Raw genomic sequence first — 14342 nt, 5'->3', positions numbered from 1 at the left:
TCCAGCAGTGGAATTACATTTCTGTGTCGATTATATTCATATTCACTGGTATATAGTGCATTCTATGGATGGTATTAAACTACGGTAATTTATGTGGTCTCTATAACAGCCCTTAATACAATTTGGAACTCATCTTTAGTGGTTTGTCAGACTGTCTAAAAATGGTTTAAATCTTTGAAGCTTCTGGCTTGTCCAGTGTTTGCTGCACAGACAAAGTATTGCATCTGCAAAAGTTCACCTCCACGCCATCACAGACTGCTCTTCCCTGGTTGCCTGATCCTGCTGAGACCACTGTCGCCATCTGATCCTGCTCAGATGAGGCATGACAAAGAAGTACCTTGCTGTACATTTATACATTATATTATCCAAGAATAGAGTCAATGGTTCAATAATTGAAATTACCATTATTCCCAGATCCCAGACTATAGCCTACCCATCAACTCAAGATTAAAACAAAGGCTACAAAACATTCCCATACACACAAGAACTGTTATATACTGCTACCTGACAGCTGACCTGTAGCTAGACCCGAGAGCTGAACTGGCTTTGGTAGCTAATAGCACTTCCATTGAGAGGGGATGAAACATGTAATGCATTGGCTAACATTACATGTCAGTTACACTACTAACTCAGCACTGGGGGAATAAATATATATTTATTTATGTTGAGTCAAACAGCAGTTATCTTGCCAGCAACATCAGTCAAATAAAGAGTAGCCAGTTTCTAATATGCTTGCTTTTACAACTTGGAGAAAAAGCACAACACACACAGACAACAGCTGCCTCTGTTAACGCACTCTGTGGTGTCCGACCAGTCCTAAATCCTAAAAAGGCCATGCTTATATTTTCAATTTGTTTTTTTTTTGTCTTCAGATGACACCCGGTTGCGGTTCAGCAGTGGTCGTGTTGCGGTCACTCTGGGCAGTCTTCTGGATGACCAGCACTGGCACTCTGTCCTCATCGAGCGCTTCAACAAGCAAGTCAACCTCACCGTGGACACCCACACACAGCACTTCAGGACCAAGGGGGAAGGAGACTCTCTGGATGTGGACTATGAGGTGTGTCTATCCAAACATCCAGAATATTTCCTTACAGTAGGTCTGAGTAGATTACACCACTATCATCCAGTCAGGAAAAACACATCACCCCAATACCAAGGTGAGATTAAGAATAATACTTGGTCTATCTCGTTAGAACCTGACATCTCGTTTCAACCTGACACCTGACACTATACTTTCGTAGGACTTTTCTTCTATTTCTTTATATATTTCACCTTCTTTCCTCATCAAAGCTCAGCTTCGGGGGCATCCCACTACCAGGTAAGCCTGGCACCTTCCTGAGGAAGAACTTCCATGGTTGCATCGAGAACCTCTACTACAACGGGATCAACATCATTGACCTAGCCAAGCGACGCAAGCCTCAGATCTACAGTGTGGTAAAAGCTTTTCAGCTACTCATTTTTAATGCATAAACTGTAGGCCAAGGCCACATTTATTTTGCGCTGAATTACCAATATATTAACTTATGTAAGTGATAATGCTCCATTGTATTAGAAGTGGAGGTTAACAACACCTAACCTTAGAGAACTAGTGAACCATAACAGTTGTTGCATAACAAATTACAGACTGCGGATAGGTATCCATGTGAATACAGGGTGCATGGCAAGAACCACTTAGAGCTGAGAGAATAGTCTTCTATTTTCTTCTCTTGTTCTTATTTTGGAAAGAGATGAGGGCTCAGTGATGAGTTGGAGCAGGAGCTGTATTCAGTGATCCATTCAATATAGAGGTATTATTACCTTCTGTAGCCCGAGGTAAATTGCATTATTTAAGGTAGTCCTCTCGGAGATGTCAGGGCCTTGTGCAGCCCCTAAATGATACATCTTAATGGATATTAACCTTGAGAAACTTTCTGTCTCAGTGGTCTTACAGCCCCAAACGCGAGGTGTGATACACAACGGGTGTCACCTAACCTCTAACAACAAATCCGCTAACACTGAAATAGCATTAGCATAAATAAGTTATGAATGATTCGGTGTGAGTTAGTGTCAGCCTATTGAAATAGGAGGATACTGAAATCAAGTTTGGTTGATTTGAAGGAAGAGTCCCTGTGGAGGGTTTAGTGAACGTGCTCCATGTCACTGCCACTCCATGTCACCAGGATCGATGATGTGTTCATCCCCACACTGCTCTGACCTTTTCCTGTGTACAGAAACTCATGTCCTCTGTACTGGCTCTTCCTGTCCCTAGGAGTCATAGTGGGGTTGGCAGTGGCATGTAACCCAGCTCCCTACAGAGTTGATTTTATCTCATTCCACTGTTCTCTCTATTGTTCTTTCTCTCTCTCTTTTTTTTGTTGGTCTCGTACTATACCCGCCATTTTCTTTCTCTCTTTCTAGAAGGGGGCCAGTAAGGATTTTTAATTAACCCCTAAATGTTGAAAGTTGATCTTGAGGTGACTGTAAGACTATGTGTTCCATGTGTGTCACCAGGGCAACGTGACCTTCTCGTGCTCGCAGCCCCAGCTGGTGTCCACCACATTCCTGAGCTCCAGCAGCAGCTTCCTGTCGCTCCCGGCCACGCCGTCTGCTTCAGGAGGCTTCACGGTGCGTTTCCAGTTCAGAACATGGAACCCAGATGGGCTACTGCTCTCCACCCAGCTGTCCCTGGAGCCCCAGAGACTGGAGCTGCAGATAAGCAACAGCCGGCTGCGCTTGACCCATCACACGTCAGCCCAGCAGAAAGAAGAGGTCTCCACCGGTGAGGGCCAGGCCAACAGCCTCTAGCCTAGTTGACCCACACTATGGGCTGGAATCAGTGGTTCTGCCTATGGGGACTCAGATTATAAAAAGCTATTGTATTCTAGTGAAGAAGGCAGACCATGAGAAACCCATTTTATTACTGCAGAGTATGTTTGTGGTTTTACACAGAGATCTGATAGTGATAGTAAAGATTATGAGTAAAGCTTATAAGAAGAGAGAATCCATTCAGTTGGACCTGTGCTTATCTCTTCTGAGTTCACAAACCAGACCTGTGTTCAAATACATGTGTTTTTGAGTATTACATATTTTAATGCTTTTTTCTGTGTATTTACTTATTTTCAAATACACAGCCCAAAACAAGTACCAAATAGTCGACCAAATTGTATTTGAATGTATTTAAAAAAAAAATACTTATTTAATTGTCAAATACCTGAGTTAATGTAACGTAATGTATTTAAGTCTGTGTATTTTGAGTATTTCCAAATTCATTGCAATATTCAACTTCTTGTATTCATGATATCATAGAAAAATGTCATCCTCTCACGTTTTTTGCAAAAGGTAAAATGTCACAGTCGCTGACATTTTTCTCAATCATTGCCATCAGGGGTAAAATGTGAGTGTTACAGGCTAGTGATGTGTAGGTTGACTCATAACCCGATGTCCCCACAGTTACAGTGTCTTCGGGAAGTATTCAGGCCCCTTAACTTTTTCAAAATTTTGTTACGTTACACCCTTATTCTAAAATGTATTAAATTAAATAAATCCCCCATGAATCTACACACTATACCCCATGAAGACAAAGCGCAAAACAGGTTTTTACAAATGTTTGCAAATTGATTAAAAATTAAAAACAGAAATACCTTATTTACATAAGTATTCAGACCCTTTGCTATGAGACTCAAAATTGAGCTCAGGTGCATCCTGTTTCCATTGATCATCCGTGAGATGTTTCTACAAATTGATTATAATCCACCTGTGGTAAATTCAATTGATTGGACATGATTTGGAAAGGCACACACCTGTGTATATAAAGGTACCACAGTTGACAGTGCATGTCAGAGCAAAAACCAAGCCATACGGTTGAAGGAATTGTCTGTTGAGCTCAGAGACAGGATTGTGTTGAGGCACAGATCTTGGGAAGGGTACCAAAACATCTCTGCAGCATTGAAGGTCCCCAAGAACACAGTGGCCTCCATCATTCTTAAATGGAAGAAGTTTGGAACCACCAAGACTTTTCCTAGATCTGGCCGCCCGGCCAAACTGAGCAATCGGGGGAGAAGGGCCTTGGTCAGGGAGGTGACCAAGAACCTGATGGTCACTCTGGCAGATCTCTAGAGTTCCTCTGTGGAGATAGGAGAACCTTCCAGAATGACAACCATATCTGCAGCATTCCACCAATCAGGCCTGTCTGGTAGTGGACAGATGAAAACCACAACTCAGTAAAAGGCACATGACAGCCCGCTTGGAGTTTGCCAAAAGGCACTTAAAGGAATCTCAGACCATGAGAAACACGATTATCTCATCTGCTGTAACCAAGATTGGCCTGAATGCCAAGCGTCCTGTCTGGAGGAAACCTGGCACCATCCCTACGGTGAAGCATGGTGGTTGCAGCATCATGGTGTGGGGATGTTTTATGTTTTTCAGCGACAGGCACTGGGAGACTAGTCAAGATTGAGGGAATGATGAATGGAGCAAAAATAAAGATATGCAATATTATCATTGTCTTATAGGAAGGGAGGCTAGATGAGAGAAATGGAGAAATCAGGATATAGTTGGTGACACAGACAAACAAGACAGAAATAGCCCTCATATGTAAATGAGATAAGTAGAAGTGAAGGTTGACAGAAGTAGAGAGATCCTTGATGACAACCTGCTCCAGAGCGCTCAGGACCCCAGACTGGGGCGAAGGTTCACCTTCCAACAGAACAACGACCCTAAGCACACAGCAAAGACAACACAGGAGTGGCTTTGGGACAAGTCTCTGAATGTCTTTGAGTGGCCCAGTCAGATCCTGGACTTGAAGCCGTTTGTGTAGCAACGCTCCCGAACCAACATGACAGAGCTTGAGAGGATCTGCAGAGAAGAATGGGAAAAACGCCCCAAATACAGGTGTGCCAAGTTTGTAGTGTCATACCCAAGAAGCCTCAAGGCTGTACTCACTGCCAAAGGTGCTTCAACAAAATACTTAGTAAAGGGTCTGAATAGTTATGAAATGTAATTTTTCATTAAAAAAAATAAGAAATCGCAAAAATGTCTAAAAACACGCTTTTGCTTCATCATTATGGGAAATTGTGTGTAGGTTGATGAGGAGATAAAAACGATTGAATCAGTTTTAGAGTAAGGCTGTAACCTAACAAAATGTGGAAAAAGTCAAGAGCTCTGAATACTTCCCAAAGGCACTGTATATCCGAAGGGTGAGCGAGGTTAGGGAAATTAAGTATTGTATGGCTAAAGGATGGGTGTATCTGTAGGCTACATTGAGGGTTTTCTATAATTATTTTGCTGTCTATCTGGCATTATTGCGTAAGCCTAAGCTTTAGGGCCTAACCATATGCGTGCCAAATAGCCTACACGCCAATCGCCAAATGCTTTTGAGAACTGGTAAAAAAAGTTAGTCGATCTACTCAGGCAAAAAGCACAGTTTATTTCAAGAAAAAAGTTGCGAAATAGAGAGATTGGGAAGTGGTAAAAGAATATGGTTGCAGTTATGTGTGATGATTGTGTAGCATGCTATACACATTTGACATTCACAAGACGGGGACTTAGAATACACCTCTGGCACGTCAATGGAACTGTAGCCAACTGCACTGTTCAGATGGGTTAAATGGAAACTGAAAACTGGAGACTGACTGTAGGTCTATATCCTCTCCCATAACTCCTGCAGAATTAATATTTTTTTCTTGCAGTAAAATTATATATCAAATGTACAGTTGAAGTTGGAAGTTTACATACACTTAGGTTGGAGTCATTAAAACTCGTTTTTCAACCACTCCACAAGTGTCTTGTTAACAAACTGTAGTTTTTGCAAGTTGGTTAGGACATCTACAGCCTTATTTCTATTACAGCATATTGGATGACTGTCGTTCATATTCCACCCAGCTCAGTGTAACATTGGCTACTACATGATACTTACATTTTCGCTAAATCCACCATGAAGTTGCTACAACCTAGCCTAATTTACAACATAGGTGCACAGGTAGAGAGAAAAGTGAGAGTAATCAAGGTGATAGAGAGTGGCACATTCAATACTGCCTTGCACACTCTCGCCTGCATCTAGCTGATCTAGGGTGTAATCATTCGTCCAACAGTTTGAAATTATAGTTTCTGTTGTACAAATTCAGATAGGTTTATCCATGTTTCGTTTCTTTTGCTTCCACTTAAAACTTCTTAAGACTAGGGGGCGGTATTTTCACGTCCGGATGAAAGGCGTGCCCAAAGTAAACTGCCTGCTACTCAGGCCCAGAAGCTAGGATATGCATGTTATTAGTAGATTTGGATAGAAAATACTTTGAGGTTTCTAAAACTGCGGGGATGGCACACCAGTATTACCAGTGGTACATTTAACATTAATTACCATAATTTCCAATCTACAATGTTTGTTTGGGTATGGTCATTTCTGTTCATGCATTCAATATATTATTATTACAGTCTTACCATTGTGTTTGTAGGGGTGGACACATTATTTGCGTAGTGCACAACCTAGGCTACACTTGTGAGAAAAAAGTTTGGGTTTATTTCATTCCATTTACAAGTATTAATTGTCTTTTGTTTGGAGCATTCCTGTCAGTCTTGAGTAAGAACACGCACCTGTTTACGCATAGAAGTAGGCCTAGGCTACCTGGCCAGCGCGCAAATGTAGGCTTATAAATGTGCCCATTTGGGGATCTGATACTATTTCTGATTGTCTTAACTCACCATTTTTCTTCACCTCAAACAGCAAGTAAACAAGTCTGTTTTTACATCCAATGAGAATAGTTCCTCAACCTAGCATATTTGAAAAATCATTCCAGCTCTCTCCCTTTCAATAACTATTCAGCATGAATGGAGAAAAAAATGTAATGCTCTGATCCGGTGAAACCGCATAAAAAAGGCCTACCTAATTACTTCTTATCCCTTGGGCAAATAGCCTACAGCTGTGTCTGTCTGTCCAGGAGCTCACTGCCACCTGAAACTCTGAGGGCCCAGAATATTTTATACAATGTTGAAAGTTTGCTAGCAGGAGCTTTTGGCTGGACCAAGTTAATAGCTGATACAATGTTTCAAGTTCCTTGCAGACAGGCCATGCATATCCAATGTGATTTATAGGATATTCATTTTTATCAGCATATTTTCTACCTGCAGGCTGCAATGTTTTTATTTGATGGCTTTATGTAGGGCAATTTTTGACATAATGGCAATAGAAGTTACTTTTAGATTTGTATCGTTTTCATTTAGCTATCATTTTGAATAACCACATGACACATGAAATGAATCAGTTCCATGAAAATCATAACTGGCACGCAGATCAATAGAAATGGTATGATAACTTGCCACTCCAAATTTAAAAGGTTGCTTATTACCGGCAACTTCCGGAGCATAAGGCCAGCAGCAGCATGCAGCAGAAGCAGGAGGGTCAGGAACAGGTTTTTGTCCTCTGGTGGAATTGATCTCTCTGAATTGATCTCTGGTTCCCTCTAGTAATGTGTGTCTTAATTTTCAAATTGCAGTGCTTAAAGCATTAGACATGCTCAAGTAACATACATATAGCTAATTCTATTCAAACATAGGGTGGGTCTATATATGGAAAAATACACAACATTTTTTTACCAATAGCTTTTGACCAAAAACAGACGACTCCCAGGTGTTCAAGATTTGTTTTAGTCAGGGACAGCCCTAGAATCGGCGGGAATGAATACACCGCTGATCACACGCAAACACAGTTCATAGCAGCCACATACAACAGCATGATCACTTGCTCAATGTACTATAATTCCTTATTGCATCTACACGTTCTCCTCCTCTCACCTTTTCCCTTCACTTGTGGACTTCAGTGCAGTGAAAGAAGGAGGGAGATAGAGGGTGAAGGAGAGAGGGTGGAAAGAGAGATAGAGAGAGGGGAGGTAGGGAGAAAGAGATATGAGAGAGAGAGAGAGAGAAGGAGGCAGAGGGAGAGGACGGTTCATGTCTGTGATGCCTTTCTCTATGCTTCCATGTTGTGATGTTAATCTTCCCCCATTGAGTGGAATGTATTCACTTAGGAATCAACCCTGTGACACTCATCTTTTCCTATTGACATAAGCGTCATCACTGTCACTAAGTGTTCCACATTGACTGCAATGTTTTGACATACACGTCAACCCTGTGACACTCATATTTTCCCATTGAATTCAATGTATGTCATAAACATCCAACCTGTGACACTTGTCTTTTTCCATTGACTGCAATGTATTGAGAAAAATATCTGCTTTTCAAATCAAGGTTATCTGAATACTTGCTTTGAAATGTATTGAAAAGTAATTGAAATGCCTGAAATAGTATTTGAACCCAGGTCTGTCACACAAAAAGATAAGCATTTGGTTTTGTCCATTTTTTTAACAATGGGGAGATGAAATATGCATGGAGGTGGGATTCCATATTGTTGGATTTAGTTATTTTTACATGCTTATTAGCAAGACATAGCACATAGACAGAGTTATGTTTGACCCGTCTCTGTGTCTGTGTGCTCATTTGAGACTGATCTCACTCACTGCAACATAATCAAGATGTTATCAGTAACAATCTGAGGTCGTCCTCCATCTGTTGCATGTTGGAGGCTTCTCAGAGTCAATGTTTGAACCAGGTGTGCTTTTTTGTTTGTTTCAAACAATTTACTGCCTGAAATCTAGCACATTTAATTACATTCCATTGTAATTCTCCTAGCCTGCAACCCTGCAAGCAGATGGCAAGCACAGAGGGGATTGTAGACAGAGCAGACACACACAGAGCTTGGATGCCCTTCACTGTAAAGGCCTGAGCTTAATTAAATCAAAAACCAAAGATTATACCACTGAGGTTTACCATTGGTTCCTTCTCAGAATGGAACTACAAACACAACAGATGGTGATTGTGGGTGATCCTTTGTTTATTTGGTAATGTAAGGGAAACTATATGAAATGTGTGTGTAGTGTGGAGGGAGATCCATAAAATCAACATCTGCGAGAGCAACAGAGTGAATGCAGAGGTTTGTTGCAGACAAACAGATTGTATATATAAATATAAAACTGTACATTTTTTTTGTAAATTGTTTTTTATAACAGTGTAGTTGCTATGGTAAAATAGCAGTGATGTGCAGAGATTGATAGTGTATTTTAAAGTCTCCAAACCACCCAGAACCTACACCCTGCTGTCTCCACAGGTCACAGGGTGAATGATGGACTGTGGCACACCGTGAGTCTCGGCTCCCGAAGTCTCCAGGTCACCATGACTCTGGACAACGAGCCGTCCTCAACCATCGAACTGGCGGACCACATGGACGCAGGAGACAACCTCTACTTTGGAGGTAAGAGGACAGATAATATGACCAATACTTCGTTAGGTATGAATATATGTTCTGGTATTTACAGTAGAAACGCAAGGACTTGATGAAACTGGGGACTGTAATACCTAAATAGCCTCACTCTTTGGCATCGTCACTCAAGTGCCATAGTGGCTCTTAATTTACATTGGCTTGTAAGCAGAGATTAACTTAATACATCCCTGTACAAACTTTAGCTTCCCAAAACTTGCCATGTACTGTACATATCAAATCTTCTGATAGCTGGCATTTTACTAAGCTGCTTTTAAAAGGCTTCAACTTGTATAATGGCATGTCTTGGCAGGTTTAACTCTGCTCTCTTTTTTGGGGGCGACTTCTCTCTCTGCCATAATAGAGGTTTAACAACTTTACATGATTGTCACTAAATCACAAATGTTGTATTTTCTGCTTGCATGTCTCCAGTCAGTAAGTCAGTCAGCACTCTTAGCAACTTAACATGCAGTGCCTTCGGAAAGTATTCAGACCCCTTGACTTTTTCCACATTTTGTTACGTGACAGCCTTATTCCCATCTATCTACACACAATACCCAATAATGACAAAGCAAAAACACGTTTTTAGAATATTTTGCTAATTTATTCACCAACAAAAAAACTGAAATGTGACATTTGCATAAGTATTCAGACCCTTTACTCAGTACTTTGTTAAAGCACCTTTGGCAGCGATTACAGCATCGAGTCTTCTTGGGTATGACGCTACAAGCTTGGCACACCTGTATTTGGGGAGTTTCTCCCATTCTTCTCTGCAGATCCTCTCAAGCTCTGTGAGGTTGAATGGGGAGCGCTGCAGCACAGCTATTTTCAGGTATTTCCATAGATATTCGATCGGGTTCAAGTCCAGGTTCTGGCTGGGCAACTCAAGGTCATTCAGAGACTTGTCCCAAAGCCACTCCTGTGTTATCTCTGCTGTGTGCTTAGGGTCATTGGAAGGTGAACAAGTTTTCATCAAGGGTCTCTCTGTAATTTGCTCGGATTATCTTTGCCTCGATCCAGACTAATCTCCCAGTCCTTGTCACTGAAAATCTTCCCCACAGCAAGATGCTGCCATCACCATGCTTCTCCGTAGGGATGGTGCCAGGTTTCCTCCAGACATGAAGCTTGGCATTCAGGCCAAATAGTTTAATCTTGGTTTCATCAGACCAGAGAATTCCCAAGTGGGCTGCCATGTGGCTTTTACTGAGTAGTGACTTCCGTCTTGCTACTCTACCATAAACGTCTGATTGGTGTAATGCTGCAGAGATAGTTATCCTTCTGGAAGGTTCACCCATCTCCACAGAGGAACTGTAGAGCTCTGTCAGAGGGACCATCGCATTCTTGGTCACCTCCCTGACCAAGGCCCTTCTCCCCCAATTGCTCCGTTTGGCCGGGTGGCCAGCTCTAGGAAGAGTTTTGGTGGTTCCAATCTTCTTCCATGTAAGAATGATGGAGGCCACTGTGTTCTTGGGGACTTTCAATGCTGCAGAAATGTTTTGGTACCCTTCCCCAGATCTGTGCCTCGACACAATCCTTTCTCGTATCTCCATGGACAATTCCTTCGACCTCATGGCTTGGTTTTTGCTCTGACATGCATTGTCAACTGTGGGCCCTTATATAGACAGGTGTGTGCCTTTCTAAATCATGTCCTATAAATGTAATTTACACTGGATCTTCCTTTAGAAGTTGCATCATACTGCAGCACAGCTTGCGGGCTGCCGCAGGATTCTAAGGCATGTTATTTAAGTGTCAGCCATTGTTGCCATTAATGCTAGTTAGTCCTAGTTTGATCACCAGAGGGCATCATTGAGAAGCATTTTACTGTTTTCAATATTGGCTGTACGAGAGAATTTAAAACCTTTTTTGTAAGATCATAGTATATGGGATTGATTTTAAGAAATGTAACTTAATTAATTTGATTAATATTATGGTGTTTCTAATTCCAAGGAAAACTAAAAACTAAACCCTCAGAGTTTTCGTTAGTAAAATATGGCGCTGTCAATGATGTGCGTACTGGGAGCAGAGTCAGGTGCAGGAGAGCAGAGAGTTGTGAACAGGCGCACACTTTATTTAGGCAGGAGAAACCAACAGACGGACGCCACTGCGTCGAAACCTCCAGCCAATTGGCAAAAGTGAAAACTCGCAAACAGTCACAATAATATGTACAAACAAATAAACATACCTCGTGAAATAAAACACGGAAATAAACGCATACCAGTATAGCGAGTCAAGGGAACAAGACAAAACAAATGGATAAATGAAAACTGGAGCGGCGATGGCTAGAAAGCCGGTGACATCAACCACCGAACGCCGCCCGAACAAGGAGAGGAGCCGATTTCGGCGGAAGTCGTGACAGGCGCTGTACAATGTGAAGACCATACACCATAATTGTAGGCTAACCAATACCCAAATGGAGATTGAGTGAAAATAAAGTCTAATTGATTTATCAAGACCAGTCCCCATGCTTTTCTCAGAGCAGCGTGAAACTGTGCTGGCATAGTTTACCACACGCTGGTAGGCTATTGCTTCAAATCCTATTATAACAATTGGTTGACTGGGAGTTTCAGTAAGCAACAATTTGTTGCCTTCATTAGCCTACTTTATTCTGAAAACAACTCCAGCACAGAGAAGAGAAAGGAGCCTTAAATAATTCAACAATAAAGCGATTGAATTCAAAAATGCTTTTGACTCTTTTTAATTTGGGGCATCAACCAAAAACACAGCATCTACCGTGGTTTTGAATTAGATTTAAAACATACAACTATTTCAAAATGCATATGTTTATTAGGCTACTGTGTAGTCTGACAAAACCAACAGGACAATGAGAATAGGCAAAAATAACACGCCATAATTCCTCTCAAGAGAATTAACATTACAGTTACACCAACTGGTAGGCTAATCACACAATTGTACAAAATGGTAAGAGAACTCATGAAGAAAGCTACCCCTCTACATATACATTTCTTGTGTTTACATCTAACAATAGCAACAAGAATTATAAATGTGAAATAAGTATTTGTTCTGACGTACATTTGGTCAAAAACGCACAAATATCCAATGAATGACAGTCTGATCTCCACAAAAGCCATCCTAACTAAGAAATACATGTTGTTGGTTGCCATGGTGAATAATCCAATAATAATTGGTAGGACACATAAAAGGAAACATCAACGAGTTTACCGGAATCTCTAAACGAAAATACTGGCAAATCAATAAAATGTCCTTGTACAGTAGTAGATCTAATTACATTTAGAGGATTCTAAATTTAATATCTAAGGGGATTTTGAAAAAATTAAAATGCAGGGTTAATAATAAATTTATATATTTGTAGGGGTTGATGCATTTTGGGGGGGGCAAATCTGGTTTTAGAGTACTTAAGCATCGAATACATTGCAAGTTTGCCCATTTTGGCCTTTGGGCTACACTTTACAATAGGACTCAACTCTGACTGACCGCAGCATCTATAGTGCTACAAATATATTATTGAATTAGATTTTTTTTAAACTGTTTTATTAAGTAGTCTTGCTTGTCTCAGAGCAGCGCAAAACAGTGCTGAAGTAGTTGACCACATTCAAGTAGGCTATTGCTTCAAATCCTATTATAACAATTGGATGACATTGGGAGTTTCAGTAAGCTACAATTTGTTGCCTTCATTAGCCTACTTTATTCTTAAATGAACTCCAGCACATAGAAGAGAAAGGATTGAATTCACAAATGCATTTGACTGTTTTTAATATTGGCCATCAACCAAAAACACAGCATCTGCCGTGATAGAAATACGTTATTGTATTCGTTTTTCGTTGTTTTTACTATTTCAAAATGCGTATGTTTATTAGGCTACTGTGCAGTCTGACTAGTAAACATACCCTACATTACATAGTAAACATGGTAATGTGCCTAATTACTTACATAAGGGAGAGCAGGCCATGTCCAGACTTTCTCGATGACCTGAAGTACTCATTAACTCTGTCTTTAATGCTTTTTCGGGTTGCATCAGTCATGGACAGAAACATCTGAAAGTCAGTATTAATGATGAACACCCAGAGGTTCACTGGTAAGCCACATTAGCCTTGGTATCCATCCCAAATGGTATTCTGTGTCAATTTGTGTTATCTCTCTTCGGTCACACATCCTGGGAATAGCAGAACAGTCCGGACGGACCTCGCCGTGCCTGGTGAGCAGTTCGTCAAGTTTTGTTGTCAGAAGAGGAATGGAAATGTCAGAGTGAACCGATGACCTGACGAACCCGCCACATATGTTGACTCTGCCTGTCAGGGGTGGAGTTCCAGAGCTCACAGGTGTGCCTGGCATGGATTGTGACTCCATTTCGTTCCTCGACCTCCACCAAATCCTATTATAACAATTTGGATGACTTTGGGTGTTCCAGTAAGCAACTATTTGTTGCCTTCATTAGCCTACTTTATTGCAATATTTCTGTCATTCAGTGATATTTATTCCCATAGTAATTCGTTATGGTTCCATCCAGATGTGGTTAGAAAACAATGCATTTGGTGGACCCGGTAAGAGTCTATTGTCTTGCTGATAGCCCATCAAGGGTGGATGACTTCTTTTGTATTCTTAAAAGAACTCCAGCACATAGAAGAGAAAGGAGCCTTGAATAATTAAACATGTCGGTAAAATGCTGTTAGACTTGGGGAATATGGTCACGGACAGTGCTATTCGCCTGTGTTACGCCGAACGCGACAGCCCAGGAAAAGGAACAGGTACAGTAGGCTACAATGCTGTAAAGTTGGCCTAATAATGCTGAAAATAATGCTTAAATAAATTGACTGCTGGTCTTTACTGTATGCTGCACATTTTTACATTGTATTCAATTTCCAACAAGACTATTCAAGCCATCAACTAACTGATGGTTGAAGATGATGAGCGATCGGCAAAGGCAATCTGGAATCTGCTGGCATCACAGCACAACAGCAACATCGCTCTAATCACAGTCAGAAGACAGTTGAAGAAACTGGAGTGGACTTATGGAAAGGCTCTGTTACACATTTTATATACAGTTGAAGTTGGAAGTTTACATTCACTTAGGTTGGAGTCA

At 41.1% G+C, this 14342-nt stretch overlaps 1 protein-coding gene across 1 annotated transcript in view; it reads left to right on the top strand.

Moving 5' to 3' along the window:
• The window catches only part of LOC109867271 (contactin-associated protein-like 5), a 115212-nt gene that overhangs the window by 66916 nt on the left and 33954 nt on the right, over positions 1-14342 (top strand). Inside the window, exons 6-9 of the mRNA XM_020456332.2 lie at positions 873-1057; positions 1291-1434; positions 2491-2758; positions 9134-9277. Of these exons, the coding sequence (XP_020311921.2) occupies positions 873-1057; positions 1291-1434; positions 2491-2758; positions 9134-9277 (741 nt within the window). The remainder of the gene's footprint in view (positions 1-872; positions 1058-1290; positions 1435-2490; positions 2759-9133; positions 9278-14342) is intronic.

Source organism: Oncorhynchus kisutch, linkage group LG2 (genome assembly GCF_002021735.2).
Source record: "Oncorhynchus kisutch isolate 150728-3 linkage group LG2, Okis_V2, whole genome shotgun sequence".
In the NCBI taxonomy this organism is placed as follows: Eukaryota; Metazoa; Chordata; class Actinopteri; order Salmoniformes; family Salmonidae; genus Oncorhynchus; species Oncorhynchus kisutch.
Note: the sequence above shows the minus strand (reverse complement) of the source record. Positions and strands in the feature narration are given on the sequence as shown.